Source organism: Sceloporus occidentalis, unplaced genomic scaffold (assembly GCF_023333645.1).
Source record: "Sceloporus occidentalis isolate IW3139 unplaced genomic scaffold, rSceOcc1.0.p SCAF_5, whole genome shotgun sequence".
NCBI classification, from domain to species: domain Eukaryota; kingdom Metazoa; phylum Chordata; class Lepidosauria; order Squamata; family Phrynosomatidae; genus Sceloporus; species Sceloporus occidentalis.
The window spans coordinates 72,750,858-72,771,807 of NW_028316985.1; the positions used below are offsets into that span (position 1 = coordinate 72,750,858).

Genomic DNA, 20,950 nt, shown 5'->3' on the forward strand with positions numbered 1-20,950 from the left:
TATCCAATCTATGAAGCACATTGTAACTGTATTAAGTACAGTGGTACCCCGGGATACGAATTGATCGCGTTACGAAATTTCCGGGGTACGAAAAAGTTAGATTGAAAAAAACTGTTCCGGGTTACGAAAGATTTTTCGGGTTACGAAATTCATTTCGGCGCGAAATTCAAATCCGAAGCGCGGCTAGCGGCTTTCCAGCGCTAACGGAAAGCCTTTTCGGGTTGCGAAATGTATCGGGTTACGAACGGCGCCGCGGAACGAATTAATTTCGTAACCCGAGGTAGCACTGTATATTATTTTTTCAAACAGATTTGCTAGAATCTGCTATGATGAACAAAATAACCTTTTTGGTACTGTAAAAATTAGGCTGGAGAAAATATCCTAACAAAGAAAATTGGTGAACTGAATTTTAAAAAAGAAAAGAAAGACCAAACAAACCTAAGACCACTAGAACTCTAAATGTGTAGAAATCAGTGTTCACCACCAGGAAGAAAGTTACGAGATGATTGAAACGGTAAGTTATAAAAATGTCGAGGAAGGAAAAAATAAATACCAGAGAAGTTTCTTGCTTCCATATCAACAGAGCCTTTGCTCAGCAACCAAGCTGGCATAAAACGAAAGAATGTCATTTTATGGAGACTGGCTTTTGAAATGGCAGTTTCCATTGTAGGATTTCTAAAATCAATTTTTAAATGTCAATGATTTGAAAACTACACGAAAGCTTTTCTTTTTCAGACTTCTTGGTGGCTTGTGACTGGGATATGAGTATGGCTGCATCCACACTGCAGAAATAATCCAGTGTGATAGCACTTTAACTATCATAGCTCCATGCCATGGATTTATTTATTTATATAGTGCTGTAGATTTGCACAGCGCCGTACATAAAACAATAAATATATTCTGGGTTTTGTACTTTTTTGACACATTTAGCCTTCTCTCCCAGACTACAAATTCCAGGATTCCATAGCATGGAACCAAGACAGTTAAAGTGGTGTCAAACTGCATTAATGATGCAGTTTGGCAGCAGTCACAGAGGTATAAAGCATATCTATGCAAACTGCTTTGTATCCTTAACCTTACTACACTACTCACTCCCATCAAGGCATGGGAGGAGAAAACAAGAAAATTCTGGACATACTGCATTAATGATAGGCAGGAAAACTAAGTGAGATGTCTGAGAAGATGAAATGGAGTACAGGGAATTGCAATGTAACTTAAAGGCTACTTTACTTTAGTTCATTCTGGCATTGCCTTAGTTTTAAGGTGCAGTCTCAATTTCATTCGAACCACTTTAAGTATCAAGAGATGGATGTACTCATCCTGAGATGCATTCTCAGCCTCTGAGCTTATTTCTTTGCAATCACTCTTGTAAGAACAGCACTCCCCTTTGCTTTTCATGTCCATGCTGTTGTTCATGTGTTTATTTGATTAAAATAAATGAAAGAGCTTTTGGATTAAAGCTGGCAGTTTTAGTAAAAAAAAAAACAACAACACTGCACTATCAATGTTCTTTTTGCTACATCAGCACTCTCCAACAATACTTCTGTAAATGATTTAAAATCCTAAGCCTTAATGTTTGATAGCAAAGACTTCTAACCTAAGTGATACAGACAGATTGAACTGTTTTCAAAGAGTGTGAAAACAAATACAAATAAAGCTTAATGAAGAGAAAATTGCATTCTGCACCATAAATGGGGAAAAATATACATCCTATTTATGCTACTGTTCTATCAAATTTCTCTCAATAAAAGTATACTTAAAATAAAACTAAAATGGGATAGGTTGTATTTCTTACCCATGAAACACAAGGGAAAGGGGAATTCCAGAATTTGTTAACGGTTTTCAATTTGGTTCCTAAAATAACAACAAACTTAAATGACTAGTCAAGCGAATCTGAAAAGACTGCTCTATTAAGTCTTCATTTAATAGTGATCCTACCAACAGCAGATTAATTTTTTTTCCCTTTTAAAAATGATGAAAACAGGTACAAACCAAAGAGCTATCTCTGCATCAAAATATTTTATTCTTACTTCAGCATTTTAAGATCTTATTGGATGCAGAAGTGATTCTGGAACTTCATTGCTGACTCAGGTTAACACTTTCAAACACATCCTAATCGTCCAGCTGTCCAAGAAGAACTTTTAATCTTGTGTAGAATCACAGTGTTAAAATAATAGTCTAAGATGGAATTTTAAGTTTTATTTTGAACAACACTGTATTAATGTTTACTTTTCTTACACATAACATTAAAGAATAGCATTCAACTGGGTCATTATATTCACTCAGCAATGGCAATAGCAGTTACACTTCTCCAAGTTAATTCAGGAGGTATCCAATCCCTCCTTGCACAAAAACTCTGTTCTCTGTTTTACAGCTCTACTCCCTGCAAAACAACACAAACACTGCTTTCCCCAGAGAGGACCCTGAAAGCTCTCATTCAGCTCTTTGGGTGCCAGAATAGCACATTATTGCACTGGCTACTTCCAGATCCCTCCATAGTCATCCACAAGCCCAGGATCCAGCATATGTATGCTGGAAGACATTTAGTTACATTAGTATTATATTGCACTTTGGTCATCATTCTCATCACCACTGCCACCACCATATGCTAGATCTAGAATATAACATTTCCCATTCTATCTGTCTCCTTTCATGAAGCCAATGTGACTCCTATAGTCTGAGTTTATAATTTAAGCAGAAAGTTAATATTCTTAGAAAAACATTATAAAACAGATAACAAAGGTATCACTTACACCTATGTTTAACATGGTAAAGCCCATCTTGTGCTGTATATAATGAATATATGAAATATAATGGAGCGGAAGCTGCAATGGTATGAAAATACCCCCCTTTTTGGTTACTGTTTCATCTTCTTTTCACAAATCCTTTCCTCCTTACACCACTGTGCACTATTGACAAATTTTGTTAACTTAAAACACTAACAGTTTGCTAATTTTGTTCCCTAAAATTGCAAAGTCACAGAAGTATAGTGGTTGAGATTGTCCCCAGTTCTCATATTTATAGCTTTAAAAAAAAAACCTTACACATTTCAGAAGCACAGAAAGGATAACAGAGACCCAGACTACAAGGGAGATTCAAACACTTCAGTGCTAACTTATCTGATTGTTTGAAGTTTCCAGCTCAAGGGCTATGGTCTGCAGCTCAGTTTCCTCAGTACTGATCTCTGTGATTTCCTAATTGGTGCTTTGGGCCTTGTTTTAACATTTTCCCTTTTATCAAGAAAGGCATAGCCCCTTAATTAAATTTCAGCCACTTTATAGGAAGTGGTGGCAGAAGAGCTGATTCAATAACTCCAGTAACCTCCCAGTGCTCAATCTATATTATAATGCTGGCATGCAGAACAGCATGTGGCTTTTTGCTCACCTCCTGTTGTGCTGGCAAAGACAACAAGTGGGTTTGATCTGCCTCAAAAGAATGATACTTGCATTAAGCTTTTACAGTGACAACACATTAGGCAGTTACCATATGCTGAAACTGCACAGATAACTGTAACCTCAAGATGTTTATTGATCAAGAACATTTAAAAACTTACTTTATATTAGTCTTCATAGAAATAACATAAAGAGCTACAGTATTTATAGTAGGACACCTGATAAATTTACTTAGCTGCAGACCACCATTTAAGGAGGCATATGGTGACAGCAGATAGAGTTTTTAACTCCCCTACTAGTCAGAATGGGATGCAGAAGGTGGTATACCATGTGCAAACTGATAGTGAAATTGAAGAGGGTCCTGAAGAGGCACCCACTAATTGTATTCAATGGGGAAATTAGTTTAGCTCAATAGGGAGTAATGAAAAGGCTTTTGGTAACAGGAAGCAGGGACCTCACCTATGTTTAATAGCTCTGAACCCAGAGAACTCCAGAGACAGTTTCTAAATTAATGTAGTTTTATTAAAACAAGGGAGTATGCAAAAATACACATATACACAAGAACTAATGAAGCAAAGGTGATAGGTAATAGTGAGTTATAGGGTTGCTGAGAGGTGATACTCTACTGATCCTGAAGTGTTGGGACAGCCAGATTAGATGTGGCTCTGTAGCTGCTGACAGAATGTAGGGTGGCCACCTCCTGAGGTCTCGTTCAGCCAGGTGTCACCCATCCTGTATCTGTGCATTTCATTTTTCTGCCCGAAGTGCAGTACCTTACATTTCTCCATTTTGAATTTCATTTTGTTAGCTTTGGCCCAGCTTTCTAGTCTATTCAGGACTTTTTGAATTTTGATCCTGTCCTCTGGGGTATTTGCTACTCCGTCTAATTTTGTGTCATCTGCAAATTTGATAAGTATGCCCCCAATTTTGTCCTCCAAGTCATTGATAAAGATGTTGAATAGCACTGGGCCCAGGACAGACCCCTGTGGGACCCCACTAGTCACTTCTCTCCAGGATGAAAAGGAGTCATTGTTGAGCACCCTTTGGGTTCAGCCAGTCAACCAATTACAAATCCATGTAACAGTTGTCTTGTCTAGCCCACATTTACTCATACAAAGCAACATAATCACTGACATTTTCATAACGTATTTATTTTAATAGAAACTTGGCATCTACAGGAAATCAAACTGTAGCTGATTTTCATCAACTATTTGCCAAACACACTAAAACACACAATGGTTCACGCTGATTCTATAATAAGCAACCAAACCCCAAAGGAGGGGAGCATTATGTGGAGAACATTCAGAATGTGCAAACCAACTCAAAGGTTTTTTTTTTTTTTGGGGGGGGGGGGGTTGCAAAAGAAAATTCCAAGAGCTAAGACTGTACAGCCTGCAGGCATAACATTTTAAGCCTAGGAACTTTTGAGTTTAGCTTGATTAAGTTAGTGTGTACTGAGTGTGTACTGCCTGATCATTTCCACTTGCAAAAGTAGCAACTAATAGATATGGAAAAAATTTGAGCCATTATCCTAGCTGGAACCTTAGCATCCCCACACTTGAGAAAACCAATCAAGAAAAATAATACAATGCAGAGAATTCTGCACACTTTTTGTCTAGTCGCTTGCTTGGCCCAGTATATATCCCTGCTCAGCCACGGAAATTCACTTGGTGACGTTAGGCATGTCACACTCTTTCAGACTCCAAGGAAGGCAGTGTCAAACCTCCTCTAAACATTTTAAGAACAAACAAACAAAAAACCTTGTAATGAGTTTGCCTTAGGGTCGCTGTAGGTCAGAAATTACTTGAAGGCACACAACAACAACAACAACAACCCAAATTATTTTGGTAAATTATTCTATGCTGAAATATAGGTGAAAATTGGGTTTTCTGCAAAAAAAGCATTGCTTCCAGAGATCCACATGGGTTGTTCATGCAAGATTTTAGGATTTTTAAATAAAAGACAGCAATCTTGTACAATAAAACTTTACACAAGTATTTTACACCAATAAGAGCTATCTTGCACGCAAAAATCTTGTGGAAAACACAGAAATATTGCACAAAAAGGATGCAGTTTTGTTCTGCAAGGGTGCTGTTTTCTGTTCAAGATTTTTGTTATGCAAGATTTTTTGGGCAATACAGTTGGCTCTCCGTAGCCACAGATGCCTCATCCATGGATTCAACCATCAACAGCTTCAAAGTATTTAAAACATATAAATTTCAAAAAGCAAACCTTATTTTGCCATTTTATAAGGGACACCATTTTACTCTGTCATTGTATTTAATGGGACTTGAGCATCATAGATATTGCTATCCATGGGGGAGGGGGGGATCCTAGAACCAAACCCCAGCAGATACCTAAGATATGCTGTATTGTTCTTGTACAAGACTGCTATTATGTATAGAAAATAGCAATCTTGTACAAAAACATATGTGAATGTCTTGAAACAGTGGCTTTTTGTGCAAAACCTCACAATTCCTATACCAAAAATGTGCATTTCTGTGCAGAGCCATTTCAAGAAACTCTTCAGCATGTGTGAATACTGGTCAAGAAATGCACAGAAATATTTATTTCCAGAGTGGGGCAAAAACGGTATAACTTGGTCCTCCAGTTTGAAAGAATGAAATAGTCAAACATTAAAATTCCTACTAAGGCGCTTCACTTCCAGGTTTCTTTATTGTTGTCAACTGAACTAAAACAAATCCTGGATTCTTTCTCAAGTGTTTTACTGTCCCAACAAATTAGAGTTTGCCTCATGTCTGCATAAGCTATAAGACATAGAAAAGATATTGTCCATATAGAGAAAGTTTATGCTAATTTACAAGCATATGTTTATAAATAGCTTACTTCAAGAGTTTTCTCCAACAAAGACACTCTCTATTTGGTGATGTTCCTAGAAAAGCAGCATTTGCTAGCTGCAATTGTGGACTGATTGAAATAGTTCCATGAAAACTCTGGTAAACTCTGACAAATGTAAAGAAATTTAATTCCATTCCAACTCCCATAACAACTACACAGCTGGACTACATAACTGTTGTTATTTGCCTTCAAGTCATTTCTGCCTTACAGAGACCCTAAAATCAAACTATCACTGGGTTTTCAGGGGCTGAGATTATATTACTCACCCAACGTTACCCAGCGGGTTTCCATGGCAGAGAGGGGAACTGAACCCTGATCCCCAGTGCTAAAGTTCAATGCTCAAGCCACTACACATGCTGACACTCAGGACTGCATGATAGCATAAGGAAATAACCTAGCAGATATCCATTAATGAAATGTGAACACAGAAGGAACACAATTAAAACAGAAAGCTTGTAAATGGTTCATGGAGAACACTAGCATCATGGCATAATACAGAAATGAATGCGTACACAAACAATTACAGAAAAACTTTTAACTAAACAGGTATATGCGGTCTCATGCATTCTTCCCAGCCATCCTTCACTATCCTCCCAATATCAATGCTGCTAAAAAAACCCCTTTCAGTTACACAGATGATGAAAAGAGGTGGAGGATAACATTTTTACTTTGTAAAAAGGAGCTTCACTGTCAAAAGGCTTTGTATGCCTGTATCTTTTTTCTATAAGATGCTCCCACAATACTCTTTCCTCAAGAAGCATTATAATAAAATTCTGGTTAAAACACTGAAACAGAGCTTTAATATTAAAATACCACAGTAAAATTGACCCAGATACCCAGACAGATTACACATCAACTTCATCAACATCATCAACATCATCATCATCATCATTTGTATCCTGCGCTTTTCCCAGAACTAGGACTCAGAGTGGCTTCACAATATTAAAAGAATAAAAGAACAACACAATTCAAAACATAGAAAAGAAGTGCATTAAACCAGAATTAAATTATTACAATGTTAAAATAGATAGCTATTAAAAGAATAAAATACATTTTTAAAAGATAAAACTGTACAAAACATTTTAAAATGAAACAACAGCCCAAGCCAGTCCTTTACAAACATTCTGTTTTAAAAGCATGTCTGAACAGGTAAGTCTTAGCCTGCTGACAGAAGGCAAACAAGGAGGGAGCCATTCTGACCTTCCTGGAAAGAGAATTCCAGAGTCTAGGAGCAGCCAGAGAGAAGGCCCTCTCTTGCGTACCCACCAACTGTGCTTGCGATGGTGATGGGACAGAGAGAAGGACCTCTCCAGAAGATCTCAGAGCCTGGGCCAGTTCATACTGGGAGATATGGTCTGCCAAATAGCGTGGACCTGAGCCATATAGGGCTTTATAGGTCATAACCAATACTTGGAATTGTGCCCAGAAACAAACTGGCAGACAATGGAACTGTTTTAACAGGGCATAGTGTAGTCTCTGTAACCTGCCCCAGTTAACAGCCTGGCTGAAGCTCTTTGGATCAGCTGAAGTTTCAAACACTCTTTAAAGGCAGACCCACATAGATACCATTACAGCAGTCCAAATGGGATGTAACCAGGGCATGTACCACCAAGGTCAGATCTGACATCTGAAGGAACAGCACCCACAAGATAGCACCTGATATTTATTTAGCAATCATTTAGTCAAGGACAACCATATACAGTTTTGCAAATATACCAAATCTTTGGAGCAGTGCAAAAACTCACATTTTTTTGAAAAATAAGATAAACAAAACATTTACCCCTTTATGTACATGTTTTGAACAGTCTTCTGCCAATTTGCCAAACACTAATGTATTGATGAGGGTACCTGCTGTGGATGATGAATCTTCTGATCCTGAAAAAGTCATACATATTTAGTGAGTGTTAAGTTCTATTCAGGAGAGAATAAAGGTGTGCAAATCAACAGAAGCAGAAGGAAGTACATCGGCCTCTTCTTCCTTTGACACTGCTTTGATCATATGAAAAATGAACTCTTCCTAAAGTGGGGTCTCCACATGAACCAGAACTTGGACCCTCCAGATTCCTGGCTCACACAGAGATCTCCCAACCACAGAAGAGCCATTCCTCTTCAGAACCACAATTTTTTCATAAATCAAAGCAATGGTGGAGGGGGCAGGGCTAGCACAATTCCTCCCTTATGGTCTCATTTAACCCATTTTGTACACCTAAATACATCTGCATTGTGATATTTAACTGAATACAACAAAGAAAAGGTGATGCTTACAGAGAGGTCTGGGACACTGGAGTAGTTCCCATAAGAGTGTGTAGAAATTTCAATCATGCACATGGCCAATGAAACAAAAAAACTGTCCCACACACATATATCATTTAAGATAGCAAACAGTCCAGCTACAAAGCATACATTTCATTCTCAGAAGGCCATAGCAATGGCTAAGGAATAAGCTGCTGCCAGCAAGCTATATAGGTATGGAACATGTGTGGCTTTGTAGATGTCAGACTGCTATTTTTCCACCTTTCAATGAAGATCCAACCATGTATGTACTGTACACAGTACTGTGTTTAACTGGACAGATAAAAAAATCTATACAGCTTTCTGTACAGCAGGGACTGATGGAAGCTGCAGTTGGATTATCTGAAGGGCTTTATAAGTCCAAAACAAACTATAGAAATAATCCAGTTTGAGAGCGCTTTAATTGTGCTGGCTCTGTTCTAGAGAATTCTAGGAACTGTAGTTTTGTGAGACAGTTAGCTTCCTCTGTGAGAGAGCTCTTTGGTGCTACAATAAGCTAGTTTCCAGGGTTCTCTAGCACTGAGCCAGGACAGTTAAAGCCATCTCAAACTGGATTATTTTTGTGGTGTGTTTTGGACCATGGTCTCCAATCTTGCTATAAATGAAGTTTCCATGAGCACAATGGATTTAGAAAGTTTGCATCACCCACACAGAGGAAGGAACTGAAAGACAAGTTTCATCAGCGGTTCTTATTTAACATGGCACATTAATTTTGCAAAGAAATGACAGCTTACTTGATAGAATTCAGAATGTCAGATACTATTTCATCTAAGAAATTATTTCTCCCATTATCACATTTAGGCCCTGTGCAGACGAGCACTTTTGGTCAGCCTGGGGGCAGAGTTGGGGCATACGTGATGCATCTACACGATGCACGCCCCAGCTCTGCCCCCAGGGCGCTGTGACGCTGCAGACGGCACGGCATGTGGCATCACAATGCTCCTTCAGCGCTGCATCCACATGATACAGCGCCAAAGGAGCACCATATAGCCATGGCTATCGTGCCCTGGAAAGACCAGATTGGGGCTGTGGCAGGCTGGCTGAAAAAGGGGCAGTCTGAGTTTGCACAGCCCCTTGGTTTAGATCAGGGGTTGGCAACCTCCGGCCCGTGGGCCGGATCCGGCCCCCGGAGGCCTTCGTTGCAGCCCCTGGGGGCGGTTGCCGCCGCCACCGGGCGAAAAAATAACGGCGCCCAGAGCGTCAAAAAGCCGCGCTGGGTGCCGCCATTTTTTCGCCCAAAATGGCGGCGCCCAGAGGCGAAGTCTCGCGCGACCTCAAACAAGGTTGCGAGAGACTTCGGCCACCAGGAGGCCCGATCCTGCCGGCGGAGCCCTGTTAGAGGGCTCCGGTGACGGCATCGGGCCTCCTGGAGTCCGATGCCATCGCTGGCGCCCTCGAAGAGGGCTACGATGGCCACATCGGGCCTCTGGAAGGCCCGCTGAAGCCGTCGGAGCCCTATTCGAGGGCCCCGGCGACGGCATCGGGCCTCCAGGAGGCCCAATGCAGTCGCTGGCCCCCTCGAACAGGGCTCCGACGGCTGCATCGGGCCTCTGGAAGGCCCGCTGAGGCCGTCGGAGCCCTATTCGAGGGCCCTGGCGACGGCATCGGGCCTCCTGGAGGCCCGATGCCGTTGCTGGCGCCCTCCAACAGGGCTCCAGCAGCGGGCCTCTGGAAGGCCCAATGCCGCCGTCGCAGCCCTATTTGAGGGCTCCGGCGGTGGCAGCGGGCCTCCTGGAGGCCCAATGCCATCAGTGGCGCCCTCCAACAGGGCTCCAGGAGGCCCGGTGCCGTCACTGGGGTCCTCCTAGAGGCTTTTTTGCTGGCCTCTGACAGGGCCTGGGGCCCTGTCAGGGGCCTGCAAAGATGGGGAGGCCTGGCCCCTGGAGGGTGAAAGCTCCACCCCCGGCACGTGGCCCCGCCCCGGAGGGTGAAAGCTCCACCCCCAGCATGCGGCCCCGCCCCCGGAGGGTGGAAGCTCCACCCCCGGCGTCAACCCCCCAGTCGCCTGAGGGACAGCAACCCGGCCCCCGGCCCAAAAAGGTTGCCTACCCCTGGTTTAGATGATAGGGTGGGGACCATGTGATCCTGCAGATATTTTGACTTTGAGATGACCAACCAAGTAGTACAACAAGAAATTATGGGAATGCAAAGTGCAAGTCATTTGGAGCTTCAAAGTTTCTTATTCCTGGTTTACATAATATAATAGCTCTTTTTTCTCCTCTATCTTTGATCTCTTGAATTTCCACCCACATCTTTGACTCTCCATGCATGTGCAGTACACTGAAGACAACCAAGAACACTGTGTTTAGATACCTTGGAGTACAATTTTGAAGAAAGGTGTCCCATTTCCTAGTGTAGTTAACTGGCAGATAATGACCACTGTTCCCTAAAATGAGAGGAGGGAAATCTAATTAATACATTGGAAACCTTCACAACAGAAATTGTCAGTTATGTATTTTCCTTAATGTCAACTCAGCATAAATGTACCAGCATTAATTGTCTATGTTGCCCTGCAATTTCTTGCAGCTTAGTAGCAGAACAATTCTGAAAGCACTTCTAAACACTGTAAAAGCATATAATCTAGTGGTGAAAATCTATTATTGTTCTCTTCTGACAGCCTGACAGCTATCACGAAGGGTGGACAATTCCTGTTTTTAAAAACTGAGGAAAGAGCTGACTTTCTGGAAGCCTACATTCACATCCAATATTGTTTTCTGAGATAGTAACGAATTCCACAGAATACAATATTCATTTGCTATAGGAAAACAAAGCCCCCCATGGCTTTCAGGAACTACCAAATTAATTGGAGCATTCATTTTTGTGCTCCAGAGACACATTGAGCTAGGCCTCTGATGATTAATTGCACTTAATTCAGTTCTTATATGTATTTCGGTTCTGCATAAAAAAGACACTGCTCTTTCACTTATTTGATTATTTTAACACATTAAATACTTTCATACAAGATGGAGTACAATTAAATATGTATCTAATACAGTTATATCGCACTTTAAACATTTATCAAAATGGTGTATAACATAGAAACATAATCAACATGCAGCAAAATATAAACATAAACTACAGTTTGAGTATGCTGTATCCGAAATGCTTGGAACCATGAGTGTTTTAGATTTCATATTTCTTTGGATTTTGGGATATTTGCATATACATAATGAGATACCATGGAGATGGGACCCATGTCTAAACAAGAAATTCACTTATATTTTATATACATCTGATACACATAGCCTGAAGGTAATTTTATACACATTATTTTAAATATTTTTTTTTGCATGAAACTAAGTTTGTGTACACTGAACCATCAGAAAGCAAAGGTGTCACTATCCAGGCACCCATGTGGACTATTTTAGAGCATTTCAAATTTCTGAATAAAGGAAACACAACCCTGTATCCAAATTAATACATATGTACTGTGTGTTGAGCTGAGTTTTTAAAACTTTCACCTGCCGTGTTTTGTTTTTAATTGGAGTTTATCTGAATTGCTGCTCTGGGCCTGTATAACGTTTTTAGACAGCTGTTTTTAATGTTGCAACTGTAATGAGATTGCAGATATGAGCAGCCCTAAGAGTGAACAGACCTAAGAGGCAGCAGAAAAATAATGAAAACAAATAAAGAACTTAGAAGGCCAGATATGAACATAATGCTTGTTCCTCCGTTTAGTGCTTGGCATACTGTTCACTTCTTTCAAACTGAACCCACTGAATTTCTTAAGTACAAAAAATGTAAATGTTATGGACAGCAGGAGATATCAGGTGAAGTAATACGTATTTGTGTTAAACCATATCTAAACACAATTTACATATTCTCTTCTGCCATATATTTAGGGTAAAAGCTATGGCTTCTGTCTGTTCTGAGAGGCGGCAGTAACGCAAGAACAATAAAGATACAGCACAACCACAACCAATCATAGAAACATATTTCAAACCTACTTCTAGGTGGAAAACAGATGTAGATCCTCCAGAGCAATCCTTGACACGTTAGCAGATGCCCCAGTAAATGCTTCTTTCAAATTAACAAGAGCTAGTTTCCTTGTTAACAGCACTTCTGGGCCAGACTTCCACAGTTACTCAGTTGGTTTCTTTAGGCAACAGGTTCAAGGTTGTTTTAAATTCTCTCCTCCCACTGAGGCAAGTTTCTCCTGAAGAAATTATCTATCACAATCCTAAGGTATATATGCATAGACCCAGAAGCAGATAGAAGGTTCTTCCTCCATTCCAACAGCCACCTTCTTGGCTTTGGAGGGACAGAAGAACCGGCAGTATCTGCTGGACCTGATCCCCTCCCCAACTGCCATTGCCTTCTCCTTTTGTCTCGTGTCTTTTTTAGATTGTAAACCTGAGGGCAGGCAATTGTCAAATTAACAATTTGTAAACCACTCTGAAAGCCTTTGTGGCTGAGGAGCTGGGTATAAATACTCTAAATAAAATAAAATAAAAATTGAAGGTGTATTTTATACTGACACCATAAATAACCCATGCACCCCTCTTATTTGTATGGGAATAGATTATGGAAGTGATCTTTACCAACTTCAAACACATTTTCCCCTTCTGTCGCCATATCTAATTCATTAGTATTAACTGGTGGCAGACTAAATTCTTATACTGAGATGATTCAACAGTACAAGTACATAGAGGAAGATGGATTAAAGTGTCTCTTTTTGTAAACTTGGAGTCAAGGGTGGTTGCCACCATATAGTCCTCTTCAGACTTACTTCAAAATAATCTAACTGAATTTAATGGAACTGATATGTATATTAGCATTGCTCTCCAATTTACTGAAACATATTTGCATTTGGGGACTTAGATGCCAAAAAAGGTGAAATGAATACGAAAGAGACAGTCACTTAGCTGCCTGGAGTTGCTGTAACCCCAGGGAGGTCTTCATCTGCTTACTTTCACATTCAGAACAGAGGATGAAGTACAGTTAAAGCTGACAAGAGCCAAAGGAAAGGACAAATTGATGACTGCAGCTAGATAGTAAGGGCTAAGAAGAAATCTGAGAACTACTTGGGATAAAGCATCGCTTGTAATATCTTGCCACACTCGTTGCGGAAGACTAGAGTAGCATGACAGTAATTTATAAATATTTCAAAATGCAGAAAAATTGACTTTCTGGGGATGAGACTTAAGTGGGGTAAGGAACTATAATGTCCTTCACAACTATCAATGGAAAGATGTCTTGGGCCCTGTACAGACAGGCCAAAATAAAGCATATCTCCAAAGTGACCCGAAGCAGCTTTATTTTGGCCTCTCTGTACGATCCCTTAGGATCTGTAACTTAAATTTAGATGCAGTACATTTAAACAGATTGGAAATTAAGATTGTAAGAGGGTGTTTCAGGCATCAGACACCACAACTCCATTTTTGGCAGAAGCTAGCTAGTTCATGTCACTATGCCTTTTGGTGAATTCCTTTTCATTAAAAATTATCATCTCAGATGATTTTGCCTTTAAAGGATTTTGGTAGTCGCTGGTTTTCATACACTGCTAAAGTACATTCTGTAATGTAATATTTACATCTAATTCCTAGTCTTGGCCAAATCCACAGACTCAAGTGCTGAATGTTAATTAAACTTTGTACAAATCTCATTGATTGAATGAATGTACTCTAGTTAGGACAAGCAATTGGGTTTAAGCCTCTCAGAGGCAGCAGAAATGAATTCTCTGAGGCTTCCTTTGCATTGCAGAAATGATGCAGTTTGACAGCACTTTAACAGTCATGGCTCCATCCTGTGGAATCTTGGGATTTATAGTTTGTTGTGGCACCAGAGCTGACAAAGGCTAAGTATCTCACAAAACTACAAATCCCAGAATTCCATAGCATTTAATCATAGCTATTAGGGTGGTGTCATACTGCATTATTTCTGTAATGCAGATGAGAACTGAACCCTTACAACTGTAAAGAAGCATAGGCTTCAAGATAAATAACATTTCCATTCATGGTCTCAAAACCTCATTCTATCTATATTTGAATGTGTATCCTAACATCATCATTATTTCTACTTAAACGCTTATTTGTACATATGGCCTGCTTATAGCAATCTTTAGGTGGTCTGAGCACTGGACTAAGATGCTAGGAGACTAGGGTTCAAATCCCTGCTCAGCGATGGAAATCCATCACTCTCTCTCAGGGGAAAGCAAAGGCAAATCCTCTCTGAAAAATCTTGCCAAGAAAACCGTATGATAGGCTTGCCTAAGGGTTAACATAAACCAGAAATAAAGGCATGAGGCAAAGGTTTAGTTTATAGTAGTATCTCTTTATAAATGTTACTGCAAAGTGGCTTTGCTTTTTCGTCTCTCCCTTTGGCTTTCTTTTACTATCTTTTTTGGGAGAAGTGTGGGTGTTTATAAATAAAAAAGAGAAACAACAATAAATATCAGAATTCAAAGGTGTTTTGAAAAATAGAAATGCATCTGTGGAAGTAGACTTAAGTCTACGAAAGATCATGCTGCCAACTTCTTTCTTTCAGTTAGGCTCAAAGGTGCTACAGTTACAAGATCTTTCTAACACGGCTATATCTTTGAAAAATAGAGTAATTCTTAGATTCAAGTAACTTTATTAAACAATTCAGCTAAGCAATCTGATCAGTATCACATCAGACATCACTAATGTGATGTTCATTCTACCCCATGTTAAAGTTCAATGTTTGAGGTATACTTTCATGACAAACCTGGCCCTTCCTCTGGCAGGGCTGCTGCCTAACATATGACTTGGGGCAGGGGAGAGAGAACAAGTATAGGCCTAAAAGTGTGATGTACCAGACAGAACAAGGAGAAGCAGCAACAGAACATTGCAGTGTGGACTTTTCCTGTTCAGGAAATGTCATTTCATTCCCAGCCCTGCAAGTCAGTCAGGTCTTTGCCAACTGAGCATGCACAATCCTTATTGGGCTCCATTTAAACCAACCAACAGGGACTCCCAATTTTTTTGGACATCTGTGTTTTTCTCCAGTCATGTTAACAATGCCTTTCTAGTATCTGAATGGTATTGTTTAATTTGGAGAACACAGAGAGTAGTACATCTGTATGTTGACTGTTTAGGGTAGAATCCTATACTGTTACCTAGGAGGTGGCAGAAACCCTACTGAACAGTTTGCTGTGGCACCACAGTTCTCTGATAGAGAAGGCTATATATCTCACAAAACTATAGTTCCCAGAATTCCATAGCACTGAGCCATGGTAGTTAATGTGGTGACAAACTGCATTATTTCTGATGCAGCCTTAGTGGGACTTACTGTCGATTAGACAATGTAGTATTTTTCTGTGAGCCCATTTAAATATGTTCTGTAGCTTTTGCAAAGCTGACACAGATTTTTTTCCCCTTATAAACTTTCTACAGCTCACATAAACTATTTTTTAATTTGTAATGCTTGCTTCAGTGATCATCAAGGAAGACAAATACATAATCTATGGTGCATGTGTACACATAAGAGAAACAGTAATGAAGACTGAATTTCATGCTTGCTCGCTCTCTAGAGATTGCTTTCACGGTGAACAAAATTAAAGTTTAGTTTACATCCCCAAGTGCCAGTAGAGATTAAAAAACTTCAAAATTAAGTTCATCAACATCAAATAAAGCAAACATGTTGAGAAAGATTGGTCTCCTGTGTTCTAGTCTGTATATTAAGAAAGTTTGTATGTCACCCCTAATATAATGTAGTAACTAACACTAAGCTCTCAAGCTGAGAACACACTCTAAACACAGATGGAGCAACACAACATGCATTCCTTGTGCTGGAATCACTACTAGACTACAGAAAATTATGGTTAGAAACAGTCTATTGAAGAAATAAAATGAAAATCATATGTTCCCTCTAGTTAAAAGAGTTATCTGTTCATAAATCTAGGAGACCCAATCGATTCTTTATGAAGAAAAAAAATCTATTAAATCACCAGACTGGAACCTTTTATCACAATGTTGATTAAGTTTTATGACCTAAATGAAAAGCTGTGGACCCATCAGTAAGTTTTCTAGTACACTGTGTTGTTTTTTAACTTCAAAAATTGTATCACTCTAGTCCGACGTAGAGAAGACTGATACACCCAATAGGATCTTATTTTAATTAAGATAACTGATTTTAACTTTCAAGTACACGTTGGGATCACGTTTTGATTGAACTGCTGTTATGTCTTCAGGAAAGAAATAAAGAAAACAGATTAAAACCTTTCTTATTTATCAGTAATATACATTTGTACACATTGTGTACAATTAGGCATGGTGTATTATGTCAATAAAAATCCAGCTTGTGCTTTAGTGTATGCAAAAGAGACTTCCATGAGTTCATAGGAAAAGGTGGCCACAAATATATGCACTTGTCCCTTCGCTGGGGTTAGGGGCACAGGACCCCTGTGAATGTGGAAAACTGCAAACAAAAAAAAATATGTTTTTCCCTGAGAGAACACCTCTCTAGGAATGTCTACATTCTCCAGTGCAACTCTGTGGTCAACATCTGACAGACATTGACCATAGAATTATGCCGGAGGAGCTACAAATACCTGATGGAGTGTTCTCTCTCGGAGTCTCTAGGTCCTTCAGTGTGACTTTTGGTTCAAGTTGACTATAGAGTTGCACTGGAGAACCTAGATAGTTCTAGAGAAAACTCACTAATAAAATCCATGAATAATCAAATCCGCAAAAGTCAAAGCCACAAATGTGGAGGGATGGATGTATAGTAATCTTCACACATATCAAGTGAGATTTCTATAAATATGTAAAAGTATTTTGCACCCTTTATAAAACACTAGAAGATTTCTTCCAAAACGAATGTAGGGATTTCTTTTTTCTTTGACAAGCCTCCACTTATCTTACAATTTTGTTTTGGTGACCAAACGACTACATTTATGTTGTTTTTTAACATGCTGGGGATAGCTGGTAAGGCAGGCTTATCTCTTTCCCCCTTCCTGAATGCAGCTGCTGTTTACCTCATTTGTGATAGGCAGACACCCACAGCTGTAGCAAAATCTCATTCTTCCCCCGCTCAAGGTCTATTGTGTTATTTTCTATAAAAATGCTGTTGCAACATGACTTAAAGTCTGTGTCTCTGCAGCCCTCCTTCACCTTCCTCCCAATACTGCAGCCACTGCTATAAAACCTCCAGATAGTCAGAAGACAAGGAAGAAAGGGGACTGGACAGTCACTAAAAGACTCTGTAAAACATTTTCAGTGTGAGAGGTTTTGTTTACTGAGGTCCTACTGAACTCAATATATAGAGATATGAATTGAATGTCACAGACATACAAACAGTGGCAGCCATAGTCAACTCAAAAGCAGGATCCATCATCACTGTAGAAATAATGCAGTTTGACATCACTTTATCATGACTTATTCTAAAGAATCATGGGATTTGTTGTTTTGTGAGACACCAGGATGCTTTGGCAGAGAAGGCTAAAGACCTTGTAAAAACTACAAATCCCAGGATTCCACAGGATGAAGCCACATTTAAAGTGGTGCCAAACGGCATTACTTCTACAGTGTTAGATGCACAGTTAGGTTGCAGTCTATACAGAAGTAATAGTAATACCCTTGAAATTCATTGGTGCAAATACCAAAGGCATGATGTCTGCAAAACAATGAGGGCTGACTATTCTACAATGAGTAGCTGCTTTGCCTGCTTGGCATTTTCATATCCTAGTCCCTGTATGTTTGCATGGGAAAGGAGATAAACCTTGAAGGAGGGGGGGGGGCTTATTTTAGGCAATTAAAATGTGTATACCTGGAACCACTGGTTTTGAAAATTAGTAGGGAGTTAAACTGACAGATGCTGCATTACAAAGAGTGAGGTAAGATTTTAGGAAATATCATAAAACCGCGAAGGATAATTGGAAGTCATTCTTTGTTAGCTTTTGCAGTAGTATAGTTTGTTGCTTTCCATTGTTTCGTTTTAGTTTGTAATGTGCTGAATTGTATTTTGGTTTAGAATTCAAAGCCTTAGCTGTGTTAGTCTGTAATATCAGTATAAATGTTTATTGATTAGCCACTGTGTTAGTCTGTAATATCAGTAAACAAAGGGATCCGGTAGCACCTTTGAGATGAACTGAAAGAAAGAAACTAGTAGCGTGCCCTTCTGTAGACTAAGGGGCTGTGAACACTGCCACGAAAGGGCGCCCTGGGGACACTCAGGGTGTAGCATCCACATGACACACGCCCCAGCTGTCCCCAGGCGCCATGACGCTGTGCGCCGCATTACTCAGCATGCAGTGTCACGGTGCTCCTCTGGCGCTGCATCCACACAACGTAGTGCTGAAGAAGCCCTGTAAAGCCACAGGGCTGCAGCTATCGCACCCTTTACAAGGCACAAAAAAGGAGCTCTTTTGCAGCTCCTTTTTTGCAGCCTGCAAATGCCAGATCAGGGCCGCGGTGTGCAGTTGCCACAACTCAAATCTGGCTATAAAAGGGGCAGTCTGCACAGCCCCCAAGAGGCTAAACAGACTGACCAAAAGGGCTGGTGTTGTGGTTAAGTGGGGATATTGCAGCTGACTGCCGCACAACCAACTCCATCCCCAAGCCGTTGTCACTCCACCCGCTTGACCGCACAACAGACAGCATTTCAACACTCCTTTGATGCAGTGCTCAGATGCTGCACAGCAAAAGAAGTGCTAAAAAGTGCCACAGGAGCAGCAAAGACATCCTTTTTCTGCTTCCAAAATGAGTGGCATTTTGGGTCGGAAAAACACCAGTTCGGGGCTGCATCGTGCGGTTGCTGCAGCCCCAATCCAGTGCTCAGAGGCTGCAGCAAGCCGCTCCTTTGGGGCCATCTGTTTTACCCCTATGTAGTATAGTGCTTTGTGCATTGGACTGTGACTGTAGAAATCTACCACCAGTGTGGTATAGTGCTTTGTGCATTGGACAGTGACTCTAGAGATCAGGATTTGATTCTGTGCTTGAGCATAAAAACCTACTGGGTGACCTTGGGCAAACCACACTTTCTCAGCCTCAGAGAATGACAATGGCAAACCCCCTCTGAAGAAATTTGCCAAGAAAACCAAATATGATAGTCACCTTAGGGTCACTGTAAGTTAAAAAATGACTTGGAGGCACACAACAAATACTTTTCCTAAATCAAAAATTGAAGGGAGAGAGGGATGTGTTTTTTATAGGCAGTAGCCCAGTGATCCCTAAACTGTGCTCTTTGAAATATTTTGGACTTCATCGCCCAGATCCCCAGACTGTTGGCCAGCATGGCTGAGGCTTCTAGGAGCTGAAGTCAAAAATTGCTTAAAGGGCAGTTTGGGGAACCAGTGTGGTAGCTATATTTTGATGCCACTTACAAGTGAACTAGCATTCCCTGGCTGGTTTATAACATGCAAGTCAAAAAAAATTTAGCATGTCATTTTACTATTTTAGCATTTTATAACAGTGGTCCCCTAGCTGTGCCCTTTGAGACATTTTGGAGTTCAGCTCCCAGAAGCCTCAGCCATGTTGGCCAATAGTCTGGGATTCAAAGTACAAAATCCCTTTAAGCGCAGTTTGGGGACTGCTGTTTTATAGTGTTGTGTTTAGCATTTTACAGTTGATGTTTTACAATCTGTTTCTGATTATATACTGTGTGTGTTGGATGACTTTGGAGACCAGGGTTCAAATCCCTGTTCAGACATGGAAACTCACCTTGGACAAGAAGTCACACTCTCTCAGCCTCAATGAAGAAAATCCTCAGGGTTGCCATAAGTCCGGAATGACTTGAAGGCACACAACAATAACAACAACAACCACCAGGTTGGCTGTCTGGCCCTTTGGTGGAAAGGGCACTGTCAACCAACACTGCTGTTACTGCTGTTGTTCATAGGACCAGGGAGTTGGAGGAGGCCACAAGGGCCACCCAGCCCAACCCCATTCTGCCATGCAGGAACTCCCACGATGTTGTTGCTGAGGCTATTCCTATCTGTTACCTGGAAATAGGCCTCCGCGTAGTCCTGCCCCAGCTGCAAGTCCTGGGGCTGCACCCGCCTCAGGTTCCTGGGCAGAGCCCTTTTCAGCACCCGCAGGGAGCCCTTCACCACTTGCATAGCCATCATGCCTGGAAGAACCACAGCCCTGAAAGCAAGAACAACACCATCAGCAGCAAGGGAGCAACCTCTTTCATGAGGCAGCTCTTATTGGGGGACATTCGCCCACAAAGAGAGGCTAACGCGGAGAGAAAACCTCCTTTTCCCTTCCTTCCTTTTTGCCAGAGCCGCCATTTGCTTTTCAGCACCGGCGGCGACGCTCTAGCCTTTCCCCCATCTCTATGGTTCCGCAACCCGGAAGCGGCGCTGACACATTACGCATGCGCGTCTGCCAATGTGAAGCTCTATAGGATTGTTGTTTGCCAGTTCTTTTTGCCCCTTTCTCGTAGGGGGCGGGGCTATTCTTGGCAGCTTCAAAAGAACTTGAAAATAGAAGAAGCAGCTTAAT

At 40.8% G+C, this 20,950-nt stretch overlaps 1 protein-coding gene across 2 annotated transcripts in view; it reads right to left on the reverse strand.

Annotated features, from left to right (window-relative positions):
- The window catches only part of LOC149312323 (protection of telomeres protein 1-like), a 92,242-nt gene extending 71,537 nt beyond the window's left edge, over positions 1-20,705 (reverse strand). For both annotated transcript variants that reach the window (XM_089524398.1, XM_089524397.1), the window contains exons 1-3: positions 20,446-20,705; positions 10,857-10,929; positions 8,032-8,126 (exon numbers count right to left, since the gene is read on the reverse strand). In XM_089524398.1, coding sequence (XP_089380524.1) covers positions 8,032-8,126; positions 10,857-10,929; positions 20,446-20,571 — 294 coding nt within the window. In that variant the 5' untranslated portion in view covers positions 20,572-20,705. The remainder of the gene's footprint in view (positions 1-8,031; positions 8,127-10,856; positions 10,930-20,445) is intronic.
- Positions 20,706-20,950: the final 245 nt, after the last annotated feature.